Below are 24,711 nucleotides of genomic sequence, written 5' to 3' on the forward strand. Positions count from 1 at the left end.
GTGGGCAAAGCGGCCAAGTAGAAGGTGACAAACGGTTCGAAAAAGTGTCCGAAGAAAAAGGAAAACGAAACCGTGTAAGGGAAAAGGTCGAAGTTAAGATAAGTTCTTACGGTGCGGAGCAAAAAGTGACCCGAGTGCGACAACACAGCGTAACAGCCGCGGGAAAAGTGAAGTCTTGCTATCTGTGTTCCGGTGCTTTATTAAACAAGCAAAACAAGTTTCTCGAAAGAGTAGTGTCCAGCATAAGTGCATTGTATCGAGCCCGATTCAGTGATCGATTCAGAGTGACGCGAAAAGCGACAAGTTTTCGTGAAGCATCACGTCGTAACACTCTTTGATCCTAAATTGAAGTGAATTTGGAACAAGATCAAAAAGTTTGCACTTCTCTCATCGATGGTAAAGGATTGCCACAGCATTCGTGTAAGTATTCATGTGTGTGACATGGCGCAGTGTGCCGTAACTCGTTGACTCACCGTCAGTGCGAAAGAACTGTTCCTGTGATGAAAATATTTATATGATTTTAATGAGAATCAAGATAAGGACCGGGTGACCCTCAGGTCCACTGACCGGGCGGAATAAAATAATAGCCTCTCAGGGCAGCTCACTAGCGAAACACAAACAACCCAACAACAACTTCGATGCAGGAAAGACAAAGCGACATTAAACTAAAACTTTCAACCAAGTGATCGTGAAAAGAACGAATAACGATGCCCCGAAAGACCGTCAAACCGGCAAAGAAAACATAAAATAGTTAAACGACGACTATAGGGAAACAGAAGCACGAGGCGTGTGAATTTCCACGCATAAGAGTTATGCTGCGCCCGATTCGCCGCGCATTATGCCGGTGAGTCGACGAATTAGTGTCAGGCGAGGGCTTGCTTGCGGTAGATAGCAGCTGATAAGGGACCCACTTGTGCAGCGTGTGCAGTTTTATGTTGTACCGTAGCATAAGCATTCGCGGTAGACGGTGAGGTTCGTCGTCTGTTTGCAATCTTTCAACTCGGGTGTGGCTCGAGCCGATTCCGTGCGATAACATTCGCCTCCGTCGTTCCCATCATCGATTACGATAAGAACTGCAGCAGCTGAACTGCAGAAGGGCTGCGTTGTGCATTCCTTCGTCATTCGCCATTTAACTGACACCCGTGTGTCGCGAAACGGCGTAGTATTTTGCAGCTGCAAAAACCCTACGCCACTTCGCCCGAAAGTGGACAAGATAAGTCAAAAATTCGAAGCAACGGTTCGTCTGGCTGTAATGCTACCAGTGAATCAGCAGCCCAGTAGCTGGGCTTTTTTTGACGATTCTAGAAGATTGACTCTCCGGAAGGGCCGATAAAATAACACGTATTCCGTTGCGGTTCGCGAATGATTTTCGAAAATATTAAATTTTAACTCGTGTCTCTCTCTCTCTATTTTTACTTTTTGCCTTTTAGAAACCATCCTAAGGACGAATATCATCAACTTGAACGAATACGCGCTCATAAAAACAGTGTTCGGTGAATGGTTTGGTTCGGTGTACGGTGAATATCCGTTAGTGACGTTAGTAAATCCTTCCCACGTCCGCGATCGCGATCACGGGTGATTCGTGCGTCCCGCTCTTTAACCGAAACGTTGCGCGCCTGGTCGTGTGTCTCGTCGACGGAACGACGCCGTTACGACCAACGCGAAACCAAAAATCCGTCAAACTGGCCGCGTCAATAGCAATGAATCCCCACTACCATCCGTACTCGGATCTGTCCTCGCCCCACTCGCCCAGCCCGGATAACGCCGGCAGCTACTCGCAGCTGACCCCGCACCACAATGGTCACGGTGGCGGCGGCGGTGGTGGCGGTGGCCCCAACTCCATGGTCAGCCAGATGGACGGCCAGCAAGGATTCCATCAGATGAACAGCGGCAACGGCGGTGGCCCCGTTAAGCACTGTGCGGGATGTGGTGGTAAGTTGCGCTTTCGATTCTTTTGTAAATTTTGCGCCTTTTTCGGCGGATTGGCGGCTACTTTTAAAAACACAAACTCCATTCTCGCTCCGCAGGCAAAATCACGGAACGCTTCTTCCTGCACGCCCTCGATCGGTATTGGCACAACTCCTGCCTGAAATGCTCCTGCTGCGGCGCGATGCTGGCCGACATCGGTTCCAGTTGCTACACCCGCAGCGGCATGATCCTCTGCAAAGCGGACTATTCGAGGTGGGTGAAACAAACGCATTCGATCGACGCAATTCACCTCCTGGTGCCAAAACAGCACCCGGACCTCTAGACGCTTCGATTCCGTCGATTTAGCAGCATCTATGCGTGACGCACACAAAAAACCCAGGTCCTGTAATTCGATAGGCCGCCCTGCGGTCGACCGCGCCACGCCGGTTTTCGCCTGCCATCCTGCGGATATGCTCCGGTCCGCAATGGGACTCGGGCGGAGGGATGGCTGCGTTTCTTAGGCCACAAGCCACAAGAAGGACGGGGATTATTCATTACTACCACCGCCTTGAGCGCAACACTTGAGAGCGGAGACCGTTAATGATCGTCTCGGGCCACGGGCGGGTTCTGCCGTGTCTGCGAACCTCGCCGCCGGAACAATGAGCTCTTGTCCGTCAAGTATCAAAAATCGGACCCAAAAATACACACACCGTGCCGAGCGAAGTCTTAGATGTGCCTATTTCGTTCTTCACCGCAACGAACGCACGTTCTCAAGATTTTCAGGTTTCCAGGCTTATTCTGGTTTTGGGCGCGCGGGAGCGAGAAAGAGAGAGCGGACCAGACCAGAAATCAAAACAAACCCGAAATCCAACCGAAATTTGATCCCATTCATGGCCGCGCGAGGTTTTATGTTTCCGTCCCATCGCGGTCGCCGCCGCCGCTGGATTCTAATTCTTCGAGGCGCTGTGGGGGTTTGCTGGAGCTTAAAGGAAGCGAGGGTCGTGTGCTAGTCAGCGTGTCCCAGAACGCGTGTTTGTTTACCACTCGCGAGCCCGAGCGCTTTGGGAGTAAGTTATGTCGTGTTTTATGGTGTAGAGTTGCGCTACGCAAATTAATCCAAAAAGTGCTCCAACTTGGCCTAATCTTCCGGGCTCGCGCTGAGAGATGCTGGTTCGGGGTCCGTTCAGCTCACGGAATCATACTTGCCCGACGGGTTGCGCTAAAACGTTGACGATGTTTTAGCTCATTTACTTAGAATAATCGAGTTCTTTTTTTTTATTTGGTCCATTATTTATGCTCCTCGTCTAGACGCGCGTGTGGAATGCGTTCCGTTCCGTCCGTCGGTGTCCCGATCTTGCTTCCTGTAGAAGAGCGAGAGATGGCGTCATGCGTACGTGCCCCGGAGGCCAGTGAGACACAAATAGAAATAAAAAAAATGGACTGTCCTCAACTTTTCCATCCCAGCCCAGCCCAGAGTCCGGGCGGGTATCCCTCGGGACCGGAAGCATAGCACAGAGCATACGCGCGCACACACAGGCACCCAAAATAAGATCCCTTCCCCTCGAGCCGGGGTCGATTGAGTTTATTACTGCATCAAGCTAATTACGAAATTGTGCCACGACCCCAGGGCTGCACTGTTCCGGGAAGACACAACTGCACGGCACACTCAGCAACATTGGGAACCAAGTGACACGTGACGGCTTTTAGCCGATGGGGAGGTTCCCGCATGTTTTTGGGAAGTTCGGACGCTGGAAGTTTTATGCTCCACGGTTCGGGGGCTGCTGCTGGCATCAGAATTTTATGTGGTGATGGAACGTCCGGGACACCCGGGCCACCAACCCCTGGTCCCCGGTTCCGTGACCTCTGCCTGGCGGAACGACATCAGGTCTGCAGCTCACGAACTCTTGGTCACGGAGAGAGAGAGAGAGAGAGAGGGTCAGAGCAATTATGATCGATCAAGATTGACGACCGACGGTCTCTATCCGCCCGTTGCCAACCCTTCTTGGAACGTGTCTTTGGGGGGTTGCTTTTTTTTTTGAACAAGTTCCTTCGTACGCTCTTCTTCTTTACTAATCCGCACGACTCTGGCCCGGAGGCCGTCGGCAGTTCCCCAGTAAGTGGTTGAAAGCTCAGCCAAAGCTATAGCCCGAGAACCCCACAGTGAGAGTGAGGCTTCGCTTTTGTGGCTTTCCCGTCGGCTAGCGTCCTCAACACGTGTGTCCCGTCGCCGCCACCAACCGGGTCTGGCTGGTGGTCGTCTGAGTAATTGAATCATAATACTGCTAATTTAATTAAGAAAATGTCAATTAGAAACTCTTGGCAGACTTGACTGGCTGGTGAGGTCTCTTTCCCGGGCCGGCGGGATCAGCGCGCGTCTGGCGCGTGTGCTCTGCTCCTGGGAAAGGGTGCTCTGCGCTGTGGTTGAGGTGACGAAGGGAGAATCACCCACACATGGCCCCGGCCGGCTTCGGTTCACACACGCAAACGCAGTACGAACCGACCCGGGACTGGTCCTTCGCTTTGGGCTGGATTGAAAAGTATCCCAGGACGAGGATGAAAATCCCTAAAAATATTCTAATTGGATTGGTTCACCAAATCGTCTGCGCCCTTCAGAAGGGGAGCGTCCACCCAAGGAGTGGAGTCCCTCATTCGGCCACTCCGCGAGCTCCACGAACTTATCAATCGTCTCGATTTCCGGTGTTTTGTTGCGCCCAAAGTTACTCGCTCCGTTAGGTTCGTTATGCCCGGTGGCCGATCGCTCCGGCTCCCCTTTGCTGAATGGGGAAGTCTTGCCCTTGCCTTCGATGTGAAGCCGGCAAATGGTGTTGCGTGCTGCGTGCTTGACTTCCCCACGGAGACACAACTGGCGCGCACCACCTTTCGGCATCGGCAGATCGGCTGGCTGGCTGGCTGAAGTGTCAATCGACGACGTGTGGAGGAGTTTCCCGACCTCGGTGTGTATGGGTGCGGGACTCCCTTAACGAACCTTAGAACCCGCGTTCGCTCGCCAGCAGCAGCCCTCGCCAAGGAAATGGCAAAATGATTCATCAGCCAGCCACCACAACCGACGTGTACGTGTACGGATGTGTGTTTGCGATGTTGGTCCTTTTCGGCCGTTTTTTTTTTGGGCGAACTTCATCCGGCACCAACCGGGGGAAACACATTCAATCAAGCTTTACATTCTTCGGACGCCATCGCCCGGGCTGCTCATCAGCAGCGGCCGGTGGTAATCCGCTTTCGTCCACCGGACAGTGGGGGGAGATGCCTCGGAACGCGCGTCGGTCGCGGTTCCGGTTTGTCGGGGCCACCACGACATGGCCGGCCGCCCCCCGGTTCTCGCTGATTGCGACGTTCATCAGCGCACTCGTCGTCCAGTAGTCCCTCTGGCGGCCAATTGGGATGTGGACCATTGCAATATGATTTCAATTTTTCTTCCCCACACATCGATGGTCGCCATCGCCAGAAACATTGTGGCGTTTGGCCGAGCGCATAGTAAAAAGAAACGACAGGATTCGTGCCTCGGCCAAGAAGCTCGAATAAGAAAAGGGACATTGCTGACATTCCTTTCAATCACCCTTCGATGCCGCCGTGTCATAAATCAGTGTGTGTCCTTCGTAAGACCCCGGACGTCTAATGATGCGGTCCCGAAATTACATAGTTTCTAACGAACGAACAGTGACCAACGGAAAAAAAACGTCGCCCTGGGTTTTTTGTAATGCAAATATATTTTCATCAATCATTCCGCGTCCGGTGGTGATGTGATTGACCTCTAGAAGCGGGAAAAAAGTGGGACCCAAATTCTTTCTCACCCCAAAAAAAAGCCTGAAAAAGGAAATGCGAGCCTTGGTGCGCTGCGCCATTACTACTTCACCTTCATTACGGCGGGCCTTTTGGACCTGCTGGCTGCGTGGTTACCGTGGGTCTCAATTGTTGCTAATCAACGTGTGCAACAATGCAAACTCTAATTGCACCCAGCCAACCCGGCCCGACATTTCGGCTGAGCCACAAACGCACCAATTGTGGCGATTTGTTTCCAGCGCCAGCCTCTGTTCGTTTCTCTCTCTCTGTCTCTCCGCTACTTTCCCTTCGATGGTCGATCGTCGTCCACCAATTAGGGTCGAACAATGTAGTCGTAATCAGTGGCGGGATGATTAGGAGGGAGCTGCGCAGTTGCACAAATGCACCGAGGCATCGAGGTTCGGAATTGCATCTTACTACGGGACACACAATTCGAAATCAATATGTTTATAGAGCCCGGGCCGGGTTCCTGGCCCGAAGCGGACACGATAACGAATCGGTTCCGAGAGGCACCTTCGCTAATGATGGCCTAAACTGACGAGGCGGCGGTCGTGCCGGGCTCCGATCAATCAATTCCCACATTCTGGGCGCCCTTAAGAAACGCACGATCGTTCGCCGTGTGCTGCGCTTTTGAGCGTCTTGTGCCGGTATCATATCTCACCCCGCCAGCCCTTCCTCCCCCCGCCCGCCGTCTGCCTTCTTCATTTCGGGGCGGCCGCGATCGGTGGCGGCGGCTAATGATGCTACAATGTTGTGTTCTGGTGCGCTGGTCACCCACCACGTGTCGACGGCAGGGCGAACGCCGAAGAGAAGCGTATTGCGCGCAAATTAAAAAGAGGTGGCCCCCACTAATCAGTGCGCTTAATGAACCGGAGCCGGAGCTGGCTACCGGTTTCCGTTCCTTGTTCCCCGTGACCGTCGGCGTCGCTGAACCCGATCGGATGCAGTTTGATTGGACTTTGCGATAAGACGGAAGACGCGACCCTATTGTAGGTCCAGCGCAGCGGCGGCGTGTTAATTGCGGCGGAGCATTGTTGCGCTTATCGGCGTTCGATTAGGCGACTCGCCTAGAAGCCCGAAGTGGCCCTTCTATGGTTGGATATGGAGACAATATAAATTACCTGGCGATTGTTTTCGTATTTATGTTAATGTAGCTCATCCTGTAAAATGCATCCAGGTTTTATGGAAGCGTCTAGTACACAAACCCGACGCACAAAAAAGTCTCGAATCGAATCGAGTGCGGCGAGATAAGATCATCAAGATCTTACCACCGCCGGGGACGAAGAGAATACTTCCAATTACGAATGCAGTCCTGCCCGCTGCTGTTCCTCCCCTTCTGCCGGCCTCCCGGAGGAGGCTCCGGACGGGTTTCCCGTAATGAGCATCGAGTTCTCTTTCCGCCGCTCATCCGTCATGTTTTTGGCCCGACCAGCCCGGATGGCGCAGGGTGGTTGGTTCCCCGAGCTGGTTGTGTTGGTGAACGTTCGAAACGTGCTCAAATTAGCAAATATACCCCCAATTTGAGGCACCGGCGGCTGCAAATTGAAACATTGTAACCACGCCGCAAATTGCGGGTTCCGCGTGCCCCGGGGATCGTGATCGGAGCCGACGGGTGAACCGAATGGACTGACGGGGAAGGCGGGGTCCTAGGATAGGATAATTACGGATGTTTGTGGTTCCATTAATTAAATTACGAGCCGGCCACAACGAGGCCGCCGGATCGCTGTCGCCCGTTGGACACTCGGCCCACGATGATGATGATGATGGGTGATGATGCGCCCGCACACCATCATCCGTTATGTTACACCGATCACCGGTCGTCAATGGTGGTGGGTCGGTTCCGATGCGACCCCAGCACGAACCGACAGAAAGTGCGTTTCTAAATGCTGCACTCGAGTATAGGTCCAAAGCACAGCCCGCCGCATATTCCTTTCGATCACGGCGTTTGTTTGCGCAAAAATGAAATCGGTTGGGTGGAAATTATGAGACATTTTCCGTTCCTTTCTTCTGCTCAACTAACTCACCAACATCATCCCCGGGCGTTCGTCCTTTCTTTTATCGCCCTTGACGCGAGGGTGTGATGGCCCTTCGTTCGTCCCTTCTTAAACGGTTCTTGAACGAGACGCCAGACGCCAAGAAGCGCTCCCCGGCCGCCGATCGCCTGCCCTGCGCTAATGAAAGCAATCAAATGTTGTCTGTTTGTCGCGCGAATAATGGGGCCGCGAATTTCCGTGCGCGAAAAGAAACAGAAAACACCGGGACCACCGGAAGCAGGAAGTGATCCCGATGCCCGATGCCGTCAAACCGGCAACGCACAACCGCGCCGCGCTTCGTTAGGCCGCCGCCGCTGATAATGATGATGGTGGCGGCTGGTGGTGGTGGACGGTGAAGCAAGATGTGAACGCGCGCACGGCCAACATTAAAGCCTTTAAACACTCTCGCCGCTGCTCGGGCGGTGTTATGAAACTCGTTATGCGCGCGCCCGGTGATAATGACGCGAGCATATCCTTTCGCTTGGTGCCCTCCGGTTTTGTTTGATTTGATGCTGTTCCCCTCGCTCATTATGCCCGACGCCCGACGGCGAGTTCCGAGGCGCCGGGACAGCAGGAGGGGAGAGCACAATAACCTTTAATTCCTCCGATATACCCCCTCGATGTGCGTCGTCGTGACGCAAGAAAAATAATAACTTTAATTGCATCCTTTTTTTCTCCAGCGGTGTTGGGGACTCCGTTTTGTTTGAAGTATTTTTTTGAAATTAATAAACACACGGCCATGATGGCGGAGCTAAAAAAGGTCCTAACTAGGTTTGCTCTCGACCTCGGAGGTCCGACTAGAATTCAATTTGTTCGCTCTGCAACCTGTGCCCGGGGCCCCCGGTTCAAATGTTGGCCTATTTTTGAGTGCACCGAAAAACCCATAGTTTTCCTGGCGGCGCGGTGCGCAACTTTATCAGCGGCCGGCCGGCCCGATTGTTTGCCTAGTCATAATCAATCACGAGCCTCACGTTTTTATGGAATTTATTGGCGGCCGGTGGCTCGGAGCGCGCCGGACAATTTGTGTTTCCCGCGAGTGTTGCGCTTTTTCAGTCCGTTTTTCCTCGACTTCGGCTTCGGTCTGCGGATCTAATATCCGCGCGCGCTGGGTGTCCAGGTTTGTCCGCCGTCCGCCTCGAAAAGCGGGAAAAAAGGGCCGCGGTGAACGTGTCAAACAAATTGATCGGCAGACCACGCCGGTCCTGCGCTGGGCACCTTCGGGTGCGGTGCGGTGCGCGTATCGCGTGAAATGAAGTCACAGAAATTCAATCAATCTTTTGTTTTAATCCGCCACGGTACTTCTCACGGGCAGTGCGCCGCGATCCTCTCGAAGTGTTCGCGTCCCGGATTTTATGATGGATTTTGGGCCGCGCGCGTACCGTTCCCACTCGTGCTCTGCAGGTTGTGTAGTGCTATTCCAATTAGTGCAGGGGCTCTGCGACAAAAGGACCTCTCTAAACGCGCTCCCGCCGGAGTTTGTTAGCTGTGGTGTGCATTGTGCGCTATCCGGCTCTCACCGTGGCGTGGAATTAGATCGTGGCGAGGGAGGAGAGCGGGGACCGAATGCACCCGATGACGACGACGACGACGACGTGCTGGGCACTCTCGAGGGCCACGCGTTGCGAATGCATTTGTGTTCTGCTTTTTTTTGACCGGATCCTTACCAATGGCAGAGGGGCCACACCAAACGAAGGAATGCGATCCGTGGTACGGCAAGGGCAGTTTTTCGCACCGGACCCGAAATCTGCAATAAGAACCAGCACCACCATCGAAATGACCATCGACCTGGTGGTGGTGCTGTGCGGGGTTCTAAACAATATATGAATTTTTTAATTTGATTTTTAAACGAACTACGCGAGTGTGCACCCGGCAGAGAGTAGTTTGGCAAGGACGGTGGAACCCCTTGACGCGGCACGTGCGGACCGCCGCGAGGTCGCTGATATGCAATTAGTTTAAGGGATTGTTCCACCGGCCCGAAGTGCAATAATGAAAATCGGAGGCCTATGCGCGAGTGCCCGGTGGCCCGGACGAGGGCTGTGCCCAACAGTTTTTGTGTTCTGTCGACGCCAACGAGTCCTTCTTAATAAAATCATTTGGAAATCGTCGCCGGTGCTTCCAACGGTGGCATTGGCGATCGACGACCGCTTGCATGTGTCATCCGGCTGAGAGAGAGAGAGAGAGAGAGAGAGAGAGACCGGTACTTGGCACGGAGCTACTCGTTTTGCAAATTGTATAACAAAATCTAAATTTTAATAAAAAACATCCAAAATTCCGCACTAGATGCCGTTGCTACTGATACTTCTGAATTGTCGAAATTAAGTTCTTCATCAAGCACCAGCGCAGGGTGCTGGCAGCCTTAGGGACAGCCAGTTCGGACAGTGGAAAACCCTGGATTCGAAAGGGGACTCCAAAAAGGTCGAAGGACGAACTGAAACCTCTTTCACTGAACTCGGTTTGATTTGGTTTTAATTGGAAAAACATAATACTCTCGCTCTCCCTTTCTATCACTCTTTCTTTCTCTCTCTGTCTCGCAAGTCCTGCCATGGTGGAGTGAATGTAAAACACCGAAACACCAATGTTTCCCTTGCAACATTCGCTCAATTAATTAAAACATTCGTTCGTGATGTTCTGCATTTATGGGCCCCGGCCCCAAAGCATAACTTAATGCTATTAGCTTCCACCGACCGCCCACGGACGGGCCCACTGTGAACTATCGGAAAAGTGTGATCAATCAATTGCTTCCCACCAAAAGCCGGCGCGCCTCCCGGCTGGGGTCGGTGGCTTAATTGACATCTTCTGGGCATTGCATTTCAATTAATCCGCCGGCAGCACAAGGATCATCACCCTCAGTAACACGGAATTCGATCGAATAAATTTAATTATTCACTCGAAACGCCACCAGTGCACCACGCCGCCGACCTCCCGAGGGAATGTAACGAAAACCGGTAAAGTCATCCAAAAAAAATGTTGCTCAAAATTTAATTCCTTCCATTATCCGATCGCGCTCTCTCTCTGTCTCTATGTGGCCAGTTCCTCTCATGTGTGGAAAATGTTTGTGTCTGGAGAAACTGATGCTTTGGGCCACATAAGCGCGCCCTTCCTTCTTCTACAGCCAATCGTCTTGATGTAGGGGCGGCCAACGACGTGACCAACGGCGGTCAGTATCCCGACCTCCACGGTCCCTTAATCTCACTATCTCTCTGTCTCTTTCGTTCTCGCTGTTGCGGTCGGGAAAATTTCGATTCGCTTTTTTTGGTGAGAGTTTTGACGTTCTCCCCATTGCGGGCTTTTCTAATTGACGAGGGTTGACGTCGGTTACCGACTCGAAGCTGTCATTCGTCTCCCGTTCAATATCGTCCCTCTCCGGAGTCCGCGCCCTTCCAGAAGGATAATACTTTAATTTCCCTGCTCTCATTGCCCGTGATCCGGCTAACCCGATGCTGCATCGGATCGGAGCGCGCCAACATTGACGGATGAAGTGTAATTGGTTTTGCTGCTTCACCTATGCCACCGAGAGAGACGGGCTGTGTGGTCGTCGTGGGGTTCAGTTTCCCTTGAGGGACCACCAATTTGCGCCCCCGTCCCCGGACATCGACCGCGGCCTCTTCGTCCTGGGCTTCCTGCATCAACCTTCGTCCCTCGTACGGGAAGGAATAAAAAAGTCCCTCTTCCTCTAAGCCTTCAATCTTGGCACGGGGGTCCCGTTGGAACGTAATCAAATTGTGTTGGGTCCTTTGGTGAGATGTTTGGTGGTCCTGCGAAGAACTTCGAAGCGAATTTTCAATCCCAACGTGAGAAGTTACAGTCGGTAAAAGAGCGAAAGTGTAGCATAAGCCACTCGACAAAACTCCCAGCCGTGGCGCGTGTCCCCGAGAAACAGTCCTCGACTGCACTTTTACTGTGCATGAAAACGAATCAAAATACCATTAAAAGCTTTCAACTCGCCAACACCCCGTAATCCTTCTTCTCACGACCCAATTAAATGTTACATTGATGCAAGTTTCACTTCGCCGCACTCTCTCTCTCTCGCTCTGTTGTGGGTCCCGTTCGTCCTCGGCGTGGCAGTTGCAGCTGTGCAGCTGCGAATGCAACCGCTGGCTCCACGAACGGTGGGGCGAAAGAAAATGGGTGGAAAATTAAGCAACAATTCATTGGTCGCCCTGTTTCGCTCGCACCAACGCCGGGCAATAATTGCACGTTGCAACGCTGCAATTGGCGCTCCTGGGGCCGACCCCCGAGACGCACCGCGTCGTCTTGGCGACTTTTTTGCTCCGAAGCAATGGGCAGGGACAAGGCGCAAAAACAGGACACACTGTGCACAATTGATTTGTTTCGTTTGTTTGCCGCTTGTTATGCGGCGGGGGGACCCGTCTCGATTCGCCGGTCCGAAGGGGCTAATCACGGCTTTCCCGATCCCCGTTTCCCCGTGGCCAAAGTTTTCACCTGAACTCTCGCTGTTTTCGGCCACCACCGAGGGCCCGAGCACCCCGTTATTACCCCGAACCTTCTCGACCGGCGTCTCCCGAATCGGAGCGAGGCAGAAAAAATCATAAATTACCAACAAACGAGACCCGAAGCTACGCACCCGAAGCTGGGTGTGGTAGGACGTGCGGGCCGCGGGCCTACACAATGTGCTACATTGTGTGTTGGGCCCCTCGTTCCCGAGGGCCCAGGGATGCCCGCCCCAGTCGGCTAAGTATAGTCTTTAGGGAGCCTCGCCCCACGACTGCACCGTGACCTCTCGCGGGGGTCCGGTGCTGGTGGCAGAGTTCAGATTTGTTTTAATTTGCTCTTCGACACGTTTGCGATCTCTGATTGCCGGTCCCCGCCGGTCGGTTGGGGAAAGTTGGAGCTTGGCAACAACACCCGAGAAACAGCGTGCGAGGCAAGAACCCTGCCTTCGTTCCAGCGGAAGGAGCAACAGAGTGTGGCCCCGAAATGCAACGCCGGGGGACGAGTGCAACCTCCTGGCCCGGCCGCGGAGATCGGAGCCGCGTGGCCTCGCATAATGCGTCGCCATCCTTATGGCGCACGCAAATTGTGTGCTGAATGATTGGGGTTCGTTAGCGACTAATGAGGAAAAACATCAGGAAGAGCCGAGCCGAGCCGCGCACCGGTTGGTAGGAAATCCTTTTTCTTCGGTTCCTGCTTTCGCCTCCTCGCTGTGCCATCGATCTTCCGGTCTGCTTATATTTTTTGCGCTCTTTGCGCCGGGTTCGTCGGCGTTGTTACGACAACACTTCAATTGATTGTTGTTCCTACGCATGTTCCGGCATTATTGGGTAGAGCGCGACGATGACAGATGATGTCGCTCTATTATCAACCAGTGGCGGCTTTATTGGATGCATTTTTCTTTTATAATTGCATCCGCCGCCGATTGCCAACTTTTGACAATTCATTTCACTATCTGTCCGTGTGGGTGTCAGTCATCTGTCTCTTCTCAATATTAGACTTGTGAGCCGTTTCATACATCACGACGTTCCCGGTGGCATGCTCATTATCAATTGTGGTGTACGAGAAATCGATGCCGCCGCAGCAGCATATCGGGAACACGGTGCCGTGTCCTCCGCCGTCATATTCATGGCAATTTAATCAATTCACCGGCCCAACAGGTGAATCTTGGCGTGTGGCTCCTCGGTCTCGAGTTGAGGTCCTGAGCGATAATTCAATTAAATGACGCGCTCCACCGTACCTGCGCTCTCATCCGACAGACAAAACCCACAAAATCCCTTCAGCAAATGAACCTAAATTCAATCAGCAAAATTAGCTCAACATGGAATCATCATCCAACACCCCCCGACACACAGCGAGAGAGAGAGAGAGAGAGGGTCGTTGGGCGGGCGTGATCATCATCATTACACAGTTATTCATTGCCAAGCGTTTGGTATTGTTGGCAAGAAGCAACCATCGTCATCGGGCTCCTCTGCGGCTACGGACTAGACTGCGGACCGGAGATGGTAAACCATCGAGACGAAGAAAATTGATCCCAAGCCGACGAGCACACAGGACGTCCTGGGGGGAAGAACCGGGAGTGCGAAAAGCGCCTGCCTGAAACAAAGCCCGGTGGTTCCCTCTCGGATGCAGCAGTCGAGGGCCCCCCCCGAAGGAACCTTTCTTCCCGATGGCTGGCTGCACGGCTGCCGGTGCAGCAGTCGTTTTCGTTTCTATAATCTCTAATGAATTTTCACCACTCGCTCGCTCGCTCGCTCGCTCTATCTCTCTCGCTCTCACGCGTGAGTTTTCCGAAAACATACGGCCGCAAAGTGGAAGTTTCCCCGCGGTAACCCAACGCCGCCCATCATCGCGGCATCATCATCAGCATCCAATCTTCGATCGTTCCAATTTATATCGTCAGTGAGTGCGCTCGTCCCGACCAGGAGGCTGTAAAATTCCGACCGGGAACTGATCGAGCTTTATTGACCAGCAGTCAGCAGCAGCCCCGGCTCTCGGCGCAGCTTGGGAAATCGTCGGGAAGAGATTGCGAAATCCCATTCGCCGTGCGCCTTTTCTTCTCTCGCTTCTGTGCCGTATCCTTTGGTGGATGTAAATTTGTTGCCTCGCCTGTTCCGCCGCGAGACACAAGGAACCACGGGAAGGCACAAGGTTTCCGCGCAGCAACCGTTCATCCTGCGAGGCAACCGAAACATGCGATAAAATTAATTTAAGTGATGATAAATGGATGCGCCCGGACGAAGTTGGTTGGTTGTGAAATATCACTGCCAGTGCGCAATTAGTTTGGCGTCTGCCCCTTTCGGCCACAAGAAAACGACCCCGAGAGGACCGCACTGTGCCGAACGGGAAACTTTTAACGATATTGACGGATAAGATTTGTGAGTCACCGTGCGCCTCCATCGGAACTCGGGGAGATAATAAAATGAAAAGATGGAGCGACAGAGAGACAGAGAGAGAGAGAGAGAGTGAATCCATCGAAAGCAGACACTGGGATAAGAGCTATCGAGAGTGCACTTCGAAAGGAAGCAAACATCGGGAGCGGCTTAACTCCCCGGAGAGTTCCACCCTGTGCCGAATGCTCCTGCTGCTGGAGCATAGCGCAGGCAGCAAACGTATGGCTGTGGTTCGGTCTGGCACCTGTTTTTTCCTTCCAATCAAATCACTGCATAATTGTGTGAGGGTCATGGAACAAAACCCGGTTGAAGGCTAAGGAGAGTTTCCCATTCGCCCAGTCTCCCGAAGCCGAAGGACACCGAGAGCAGATTTCTGGGAATGCTGAGGATGATCACTCTTTCAAATTCCGTTCCCACCAGCACACTCTGAGTCTGAGTTTCTCGTTTAATTAAAACTATCTTCAATCTCGTACAATTGCAACTAAATTACCAGCTCTCTACCAGCTCGTGTCTTCTGCGCCACAACGCCAAAGGACTCCATTCGTCTCCCGTTATTAAGCAGTGATCCCTGCCCAAGCCGTCAGCCGTGTGCCGGGCGCAGAAACAAAGCGCAGTAATCAACATTAAATCGGAGCAACAATTGCCACAAATTATGGTGCGATGATATTAAGCTTCATTTTTCAACCTCTCGACTGTCGTGGAGTCGTGCCGCGTCCCGTCCCGCCCGGGGTTGCTCTGCGCCCCTCGCTCATCTGATCGGCCCAGCAGATTCTTCTTCTTTCTCATTCACTCCCGGGACCACCATGCGGCTGGCTCCTATGGACCATCATTTTGTCGCTCTAATTCTCGCTCCGTTTCTCCGAGGGCTTTCTTGGCGAATGTAGCCTCAAGATGGAATGGGAACAGTTGGATGGGTGTCGGGGTCGAAATGCGAAGACCATTAGGTGGAGCTTTATTAAATATGTTTCCTCTTTTTTCTGTGCTCGACAGTCGCACGACAGTCAGCTACCCGTTGGTGGCCAGCCGGGTCAGAATCGGTAACGATCACGAGACGATGAAGCGAGAAGCTGGGCTGCCCAGTGGGCTGGTGTCCCCAGCATGGCTACCATTATTAATAACCTATTTCGCCACCAGAGGGTCTGTTGGGGTGCGCCGTACGTCAGTTGCCTTCGCCTGAGAGTCTGTTGATTAAGGTGCGTCGATTGTCCTGCGAGATCTCCACGGAAAATGGCTGACAACAGCTGATAACGTGTCAATGGACATTTGTTCAACTTTAATGTAATTATTTCAAATAATTATCTCTTCTGTTGATTAAATAAATAATTTCCTGTTAAGTGTCTTTGAAAAGCCATTCGCAATCACGTTTCGCAAACATTAACACACTTTAAGCTCAGCTTAGTACGTCGGTGCAACCGGTTGATAAAAATCATCGTCCTTCATGATCTGGCCCCAGTCATCCCCATTGCCTCGCCCCTCATCATCATTATCGTCGTGGTCGGTCCCACCTGGTGCCACACTCACTCCGCACTCCGCGCTCTTGCCTTTCCGGTGCCCGACGTGGCGCAAGGACGAAGCGAAAATTTCGTCCCCATTCATGGAGCGCCCGTGTGTCATGATTTTCAATCACACAATTGTATTTGATTTTCTATTCCTGCAACTTTTCTATGGCACATTAATTTGTGCCGCCGCCGTCGGAGCGGACGGAGCAACCGGAGCGTTGGGCTGATGACTGGTGTGGTGTGCGTCCTGTGCGTGTCTGGTGTGTGTTGGTGTTCCGGACGGCACGGGACGTTCCTGTTTCTCGTCGTCGTCGTCGTCGGAACACCAAGCCCCCCAATTGCTGCTCCGTCCCAATGTTAGTGCCATTTTGCTGGCGTACTTTTTGTGCGCCACTAGTTTTCAAATCACTTTCCCAGATCCTGGCAACCAGTGACGGTGTCCTCCGTCTCGCCGCATGTACATCTCGGGAAGACCCCAAGAAAATCTCGTTCGAGGAACGCCCGGAGGAACTTTGGCCCCAGGAAGGCCTTTACATTTTTCCTCGTTTGCTCTCGTTCATCCAAATTCATTCCCAAGGTGTCTGTCTCGAGTTCCTGTCTCGCTTCCATTCGGGGCAGGGGCAGGGCACCGTCGGGGCAGGAACATTCCGAAGCGACAGAAAGTGATGCCGTGCACAATTATGATGTGATTGTGATCATGATTCGATGTGTGGCATCCTTCTGGTTATTTGGAGATGAGCTGTGCGGCTTCCAATGTTTTACTACAAATACACATAAAAGGTGCACAGCTTGAAGAAGTGACTCTTTGAAGCGATAAAGTAGAGAGTCCAGCCCAGTGGCGGAAAGCCAACGAAGGACAATCCCGAAAGCTCCGGCCGCGGCCGCTCATCTCCGGTAACCATAATAATAACGCTCTACAGTGTCGACTGCCACTGATGTTGTGGCGATGTTGCCACCACCGCCGCGCACTCACTAGCGACGATGATGATGATGATGGCGATGACGGCGAATGATGGTGGTTACAACAATAATAATAATAATCGACATCGTTAGCCGGTTGCCGTTGGTATCCGCCACCGCCATTCTGTGGCCACGGGCCCCATCCACCGTGCTGCCGTGCCCGTGGAACGGAGCACACGGAGAGCACCGAAGCTTAACGATTGTTGAAAGGTGACGAAGATTCTTCATCTTTAGCGAGCTGCTGGCCCCCGACTTGGTTCGTTATTATTATTTGTTGTGCCGCTCCACACACCAGTTCCGCGCCCCGGTCTCTGCTGCTGGGTCGATGATTATTGCTAACGATTACTCGCCCTCTGATTGCGGGATAGCCTTTCTCACTCTCACTACTACCGGTGAATCCGACAACCTGCTTGACAACTTGCCGCTTATGCGGAAGCATAACCGGTGGAAAACGAATTTTGTAAATTGATCAGTTTTTAGTCTATCTCGCGCGAACGCCTGAATGTCTCCCGGAGTTGTCGGTGTCAATCCTTCTTTTGTTCGGAAAAGCCAAAAAGCGTATCCTTTAAGTGTGTTGCATCGCTCGGCAGAATGCCGCCCGTTTGACGATGTGTGCATCGCTCGGCTGCTGTACTTGAAGTCCTGTTCTTCCCAGACAACTCTGCCCTCACAGCAGCAGCAGCAGCAGCAGCAGCAGAGCAATTTGTGGCCTTTGATTCGGACAAATCGACCAACGCGACAAAACGGCGAATGAAAAACCGGAATGTCAGATGGTAAACAGAATTGAACATAAATCAGCGAATGTCACCGGTTTTTGATTTATGCCGGTAAATAAAAGCGTGGCGCTCCTTCCTTCCTGTCTGCCTTCCTGCACGCTGCTAAGCGCTTTGAAGCCCCCTGGCGTATGTCTCACTTTTGCCGCCGTGCTCTCGTGCTCCGACGGGCCAAAAGCTAGAAGAGCGACGGGAGCGGAGTTGCTCGACCGAATAAAATCACTTGCCACCGCCCGAGGGCTCCGAAAATGGTTAACGAGATTGTGTTTACATTCCGCTTCCGGCGGCGGTTGGCCCCCTAATAAGCGTGTTTGCTGGGAAACTTGCGTTAAAGTGTGAAGAGTTTGAAAAGGTTCCAATCTTGCCAAAGCTTTTTTGCTCAGTTCCTTCGAGTGTTCGATCGATCAAACTCGAAGATCTGCTTAAAAGGTACGAGTTGAAGGTTTTAAAATGGTTTATCGAATGACACTGAGTGTGTTGCACTCGATTCCATCCACCCGAAGCGCTCATGGAGGCGCATGGTGCTTCCTAGATCCGACGACCCTTTTCCACCTGGAAACAGAACCCGGTTCACTGGTTCACTAACGAACGCGGTGCCGGTCCGTGCGCAATTACCGGCCCGGGCACACTAATTAGGAGGTTGAAAAGTAAAACAAAAAAGGATGGAAGTTAAACTTCCCCCCAAAACCCCCCCTAGAGTGGGCGGGTGAACGCCGCCGCCGCCGCCGCGGAGGAGAATAGCTCACTGGCCTCGGTGCTCTCGAAGGACCCTTGTGCGGCTTCAACCGGCGATGTCTTCGACAAGCGTCGCATCAAACGACCCGCCGCCCGCCCGCCCTGTCCGTCCCAACTATCATGTTCCTTAATTAACTTATCTTATTAATTAATTAATTAACAAATTAATTACCCGGGCCCTCCGGTGGCCGACCTGCTCTCGGTGCCGCGGGCGTAACATGATGCGTCTCTTGGCGGTGGTGTAGAGCCTGCCGCTTTGGGGCAGAGGAGGCGCCCGTGAAACTCGGCACCACTTTCCGATGCGGGGGGACAGCCACGTGGGCCCTCGGGGTCGTCCCCGTCGGGATATTTGATAGTGAAGCTCGTCGTCGTGAGCCACGGTGCGAAGGCTCAATCCTTTTCTCGCCGCCGTCACGGCCGCCCCCGAGGGCAAAGATCGCACTTTCATCTCGCTCTCGGTTCGCGTGAGTGAAGTTCACGCGGCATGCGGCGGCCACTGTGTGTCAACTAACGAGCGACGTTGCCACTTGTACGTTGCACTGCACACTTCGGAACCCGGCAGGTTAGTAGGCACACGACGCAGCCGGTGGTTGTGGTCGTAATCGACGTTGATGGTTTCGTGAGTGCCATTTTTGATGGCACGTGAACGGTGGTGCTGAGTGCGGGTGCTATCGTGTCCCCCGAAACACATTCCATTAGGACTGTGGCCTGCACCTTTTGTGGCCTCGAAGACACGTTTGCCCGGCTCATTATGGGTCTGTGGTCGGCGGCCCTCACACAGTGTCACACCGTTTTGATGCTCATTTTCTTATCAACACGGCGGCGATGGCATCATGGGAGAACTGAGGGTTCAGCTGAGCAATAAAGTGTCACATTTTTCGTATCAACCTCACTTTCGATCACTCAGCCTCTGGGTTTTTGAGTTTGAGCTCTGCTAATGGCCGCCCGCCTAGAGCGTCAATAGCGCCTTTAGTTATGCTATCCGCCAATCAGCCGGCGGCTGATGGCTTATATCTTCGCTCTATCGATCGTTGTTGGTGTAATTAACAGCGCTGGGGGCCGAAAGCCTTCAATCCTTCCCGACGGCAGGATGTAGCTCGATGCGTGCCCTAAGAAGGTACAGAAGGACGCCCGGTTCCACATCAAATGAAGCGTTGAGTTGTTAATTTAAACTCGAAAACTCCTGAACGGACGGACGGACGGACGGACGGATGGACGGACGTGCAGGAATATTGCTAATGAGCGACCCGTTGTCCTCGCCTTCAGTGTGTCCGAGTGTGTCCATGTCCCCGCGTGTGTGGTGGAATTAGATTTAACGTTCACACCTTCGCCGTGACGGTAAAGTTTTGCTTCCGGCAAAGTTTGATGACGACGGTGACGTCGACAGCAACATCCGACGCCGCCCATCCCCGGTTCCGGAGTGAGTGTTGTTTGCATAGGAGTAGCATGCATAATTAGAGGCAAACAATGGCTCAATTATCGCACTCTGAATAATGGCCCCCACGGGGAAGGTGTGGTGGATGGTGGCCGTGTCCTGCTTCTCGGCTTCTCGGTTCTTTGAAGACGCCCCACTGAGAGGGGGCTCTGACTTCCGATCGTGTTGTGGGCCGCCTATTAATTAACAAACTGTGCGCGCTCTTGGATCGGAAGTCAACGTGCACTTCGATGAGCGGAATAGAAGCATGCGGGGAAAAGGTTGTCTCGGTGTAATACTTCGTGGACCACAAAGTAGTGAAGCAAAGGTGTGTAGCGCCAGTTTTTGTATAATTTATAGCTTTACATAGCGATAAAGCTAAACAATATTAGGGAGCTGTTCATCGAAATTTAATAAATTTCTTTCAATAAATAAAATTTAATAAGTTCTTATAAATGCCATAAATTATCGCAACCGTCAACAATCTGACCACAATCAAGAGCTACCCTTTACTGAGACTCACTGAGAGTATGCAGCATCATTAATTGCACCGAAGTGCATTCGATGCAACCGACTGCAACCAATTTATGCTGCCATCCCACCGAAAGCACTCCTGAACGTCCTGAAAAGAGCGGAGCGTTTGAAGCCGACACACTCACTTGCCGGGGATGTTCCTGGGCCGGGAAAAACCTTCCTTCGTGGCGTGGAAAGCGCACCACACGGCGTTGTTTGCCAAACAATTTTCCTCACGCCATTTGCTGCTGTTCTTTCTTACCATCGCTCTCTCACTCACTGCCCTGTCCTGTGTTGGGCGTAATTCTTTCTTCGGCTTTCTGTCCACTCGGTTCCGTTTGTGGGGGGTGTGGGAAAGCAAGCATGCTCATTCGGGTTCCGGGGCTGTTTGTGTTTACAAGGTTGATCAAACAAATTTCCCGTAATTTCCCGGCCCCGCCGTCGGTGAAGTCGGGGATCCTTCACGGCGGTACGCGTGTATGAGAGTGTTCTTTTGATCCCTTCCACCGCTCGGCTACTGGGTGAAGTAATCGGAAGGGAAGCCGTGGCGCTCTGGGTTCCGTATTTGTATTCAAATCACTGATTTTCCGCCCGTCACGTCCCCACTGGCTGGCGGCGGGCGTTCCCGTAATCCTTTTACGTACACAACACTGGCGGCCATTGATTGCTCGGTTTCTTTCCCGAAGCAAGAGCAGCAGAAGACGCGGGCATCGAAAGAGAAGCGCGAGTGGCCATGTAAAACATATTTACTGTGCCAGACAGACATCACCATCAACAACATCATCATCAATAATAATGTCGGTTTGTGGGAAGTTTGTGTCGCCTTCTGTAATCCCACTGTCCTTTCCTTTCGGCGCGGCTGCCACAGGAGGACATTGCAGCCAGCGACCGATGTCAAGCACCGCCGATTACACGAATCGTTACAAATGCGTTCGCTTCAACGCCTCTACCGCGCCCGCCCGGAAGTAAGGACGGCCGGTGAAAGAAACGACACTTCCTCCGACACACTTACCTGAAGCGAAGCGAGAAGTGGCCAGAGCACAGAACGCCACGCCAAAAGAAGGTGGTACGGCTCCAGCAGCCGAAGGACCACAGTAAAGCTCCCCGCCGGGTTGGGAGTGTGTGAGAGAGAGAGAGAGCGGTTCTTTGCGGTGCCCCCGAGATGGATGAGCTTCTTCTCTCGAAGATTACGACCGCAGACGGCCGGCCGGCGGCTCGGGCGTCCGAAAAGACGTTCGTGTCCGGCGTGTCCTTAGTCCGCGGTTTTTTTGCTCGCCGAAAAAAAAGAAAACCTCATGTTCTGTTTTGGTTCCAGTTCTTTTCCTGACGGACCCCCGGGGACGACGCTCGGAACTCGGAATATTTATTCTCTTTTTTTTCTTGTTTGCTTTCTCCCGCGCTCTCTCTCTCCCCATCTTTTCTTTGCTCTGTTTATTACTCTCTTCAGTTCGCGGGCCCCTTTTTTGCGATATTTATTCTCGCTCAACTCGACTCAACGCCACTTCCGGTGTTTACAGTTGGACGCGTCCCCGGAGTGTTGAAGAGGTCTCACCTTTTGTGGTGTGTGTGCGTGTCGGTATTTTTTTGCGCGGGCTGCCGTTTTTTTCCTCCGTTTCCGGTTGGGTCGGTACTTATTATACCATTCAGTGTGACTTTGTTTTTTTTCGCATCCTTTCTGTCGAATTATTTTTCCCGCAATTAAATGGTTAGCAAACTGTTTTATCAATTAGAGAACAACATAATTAATGAATTTCCCGCCTCGGCTTCTTCGTTCCTCATCCGCAGGCTCTTCGGAAGTGGGGCGTGTTCCGCCTGCCACCAGACGATACCCGCCAACGAGTTCGTGATGCGGACGACGTCCCACACGACGATAAACAACAACCTGAATGCCGCCGCCAACAACAACAACCAAAACGGGGCCGCCAACAACAACAACAACAACAACAACGGCCAGTCGGTGCCGCAGCACCACGTGTTTCACCTGAAGTGCTTCCAGTGCTCGAAGTGCGGCAGCCACCTGGTGCAGGGCGACCGGTACTACATGCTGGGGGGCAGCCTGGTGTGCGAACCGGACTGGCACAAGCTGGTGAAGACGACCAACAACGCGACGAACCCGCCGCTGCGCAAGGGCAAGGTGGGCCGACCGCGGCGCTCGCGGGACTGAGATGGTCCCCGGCTGGGTCGTCCGCCGAAGATGAAGCGTCCGCCCGTACCGCAGCCCCAGCCGCAGCCTCCGCCACCTTCCCTTCCCTCCTCGCAGCAAGCGTTATCGCTGGTCGGCGGCGGCGCCCCGACCGCCTCGCAGCAGGGCCTCGTCGGGGTGGACGAAGCCCTCTCGGTGTTGATGGCCGGCCGGGCGTCCGCTTCGGCGGCGGGCGCCACCCCCGGAAGTGCGGCCGCAGCCGCCGCAGCAGCAGCCGCCGCCGCTGCAGCCGCCGCGGCCGCTGCCGGCGTCATGCTGGACGATCTCGATCTCGCCACCCAGCGCAACCTGGCGCTCGCCCGTCTCAACGGATCGCCACTCGCCGCTGGTGGCGGCTCTTCGGCGGCCGCCGTCGCTGTGGCGGCTGCGGCGGCCGCAGCCGCAGCAGCCGCTGGCAACGGGGGCCCCCAGACACCCGATGGCCAGTCGCTCTACAGCCACCTGTACGGCAAGGAGATGGGCCTGATGCGCAAACTGTCCTCGATCGACGACTACTCGGCGGTGGCCGCAGCCGCCGCTGCCGGCCATCCACCGAACGCGGCGTCCTCGGCCGCCCTACGCAACTATCAGCAGCTGCTCCAATCGGAAGGCGTCCTGTCCACGCTCCACCATCAGCAACAGTTGCACAACCAACCCCAGCAACATCAGCACGGTCAGCAGCAGCAGCAGCAGCAGCATCAACAGCAACAGCATCCCCATCATCAGCAGCAGCAGCAGCACCAGCACCACCACCATGCCCATCATAATCACCTTGCTGCTGGTGCCGGAGGCTCGAATTACAATTCCGCCAGCGGCCAAGCGCTTCACGCCAAATACGGTGGCGCCAACGGTGGGGTCACTCCGTTCAACGGTTACCCGCAGGCTGGCGGCGGATTGCTGAAGCCCTGCTATGACTACGGAACGCCGGCAGCCGCGCAGCACCACCAGCAGCAGATGCAACCGCCGAACGCACCGCCCAACGGCACGCAGATTAAGAAGGAGCTTTCGTTCGGCGACCTCTACACGCCACCCTTGACACCGTCGTCGATCGGAAGCGGTGGAAGCTCGGCCGGCGGCAGTTCACAGCCATCGACGGCTGCCACCACCACCACCACGCCGACGGTCGTGTCGACGGCCCTCGCCTTCATGAACAATCTGCATGCGACCGGCTACGGTGATTCCAGCAGCGCCGATGGCAACAGTTGTATGCGCGGGTCGAAGCAAGCCCCGGGGGCGACGGATCCGACGGCCGCCGCCATGCTGTCGATGGCGGCCGCTGCCCGTGGAAGCTCAATTATGAATAGTCTGGCCAACGGCAACGGTGCTGGAGTCAACAGCAAACACGAACCAAACAGTGGCGTTGACGCGGCGAGTGGCGATCCTTCGGCGGGCGGCCACCTCCACCAGCATCACCATCAGTCGCTGGGACACAACCATCAACATCACCACCACCATCATCAGCAACATATGCACAATCACCAAATGCAACTGCAGCCGCACCTTCACCCGCATCACCCCAGCCTTAATCCTAGCGCGTCGGCGTCGGTCACTAGCGTCGCTAGCGCGAGCACCACGACCGTCAACGGTGGTGCACCCGGAGGCGGGTCCAACGGTGGCGGTGGGTCGTCCAACGCGAACGATCCCGACGAACCGGACAAGCTGTCGTCGCCGCTGACTGGCACCTCGACGCTCACGTCCGAGCTGCACGATCACGACAACGATAGCAACGAGGACGGGTACACGATCCTCTAAGAACACACTTCCAGTTTGGTGCCATTTGTTTTACGGCGAGCAGCCCGCGATCATCGAGTCCGTTCAGGTGGTAATGATGAACAAGGGAAGTGAACGCTAAGCTATCGAAAAGAAAAACCACGACGAATCGTAATGTGATGTTAAATAATGCTAGTGGATAGAGTGCGATCGAGGCGACTAGTTGTAATAGAAAGCTAAGCAAACCGAAACCGAAAGGAACCCAGGTTGTCACAGGCGCGGAGGTCCTAGAGAGGATGCATTGCGACGCACGCGCACCGGCGGCGTGCGGCGATACTAGC

At 53.7% G+C, this 24,711-nt stretch overlaps 2 protein-coding genes across 2 annotated transcripts; both read left to right on the forward strand.

Moving 5' to 3' along the window:
• The first annotated feature begins 1,700 nt into the window (after positions 1-1,700).
• On the forward strand, positions 1,701-22,642 carry LOC131210933 (LIM/homeobox protein Lhx2). Its single transcript, XM_058204258.1, has 3 exons — positions 1,701-1,932; positions 2,028-2,181; positions 22,264-22,642. The coding sequence occupies exons 1-3, from the start codon at positions 1,701-1,703 to the stop codon at positions 22,640-22,642; spliced, it is 765 nt and encodes a 254-aa protein (XP_058060241.1).
• Positions 22,643-22,672: 30 nt separating this feature from the next.
• Positions 22,673-24,412, forward strand: LOC131207938 (homeotic protein labial-like). Its single transcript, XM_058200574.1, has 3 exons — positions 22,673-22,868; positions 23,061-23,333; positions 23,451-24,412. The coding sequence occupies exons 1-3, from the start codon at positions 22,673-22,675 to the stop codon at positions 24,410-24,412; spliced, it is 1,431 nt and encodes a 476-aa protein (XP_058056557.1).
• Positions 24,413-24,711: the final 299 nt, after the last annotated feature.

The sequence above is a fragment of the Anopheles bellator genome, chromosome 2 (genome assembly GCF_943735745.2).
Source record: "Anopheles bellator chromosome 2, idAnoBellAS_SP24_06.2, whole genome shotgun sequence".
In the NCBI taxonomy this organism is placed as follows: Eukaryota; Metazoa; Arthropoda; class Insecta; order Diptera; family Culicidae; genus Anopheles; species Anopheles bellator.

Bases quoted from the DNA above. Each gene is read 5' to 3' on its own strand.
- LOC131210933 (XM_058204258.1), top strand. From the start codon at position 1,701: ATGAATCCCCACTACCATCCGTACTCGGATCTGTCCTCGCCCCACTCG. The intron at 1,933-2,027 runs GTAAGTTGCGCT...CTCGCTCCGCAG, and splicing joins GCACTGTGCGGGATGTGGTG to GCAAAATCACGGAACGCTTC. The intron at 2,182-22,263 runs GTGGGTGAAACA...CCTCATCCGCAG, and splicing joins TGCAAAGCGGACTATTCGAG to GCTCTTCGGAAGTGGGGCGT.
- LOC131207938 (XM_058200574.1), top strand. From the start codon at position 22,673: ATGAAGCGTCCGCCCGTACCGCAGCCCCAGCCGCAGCCTCCGCCACCT. The intron at 22,869-23,060 runs GTGCGGCCGCAG...CGGCGGCCGCAG, and splicing joins GGCGGGCGCCACCCCCGGAA to CCGCAGCAGCCGCTGGCAAC. The intron at 23,334-23,450 runs GTCAGCAGCAGC...CTGGTGCCGGAG, and splicing joins ACCCCAGCAACATCAGCACG to GCTCGAATTACAATTCCGCC.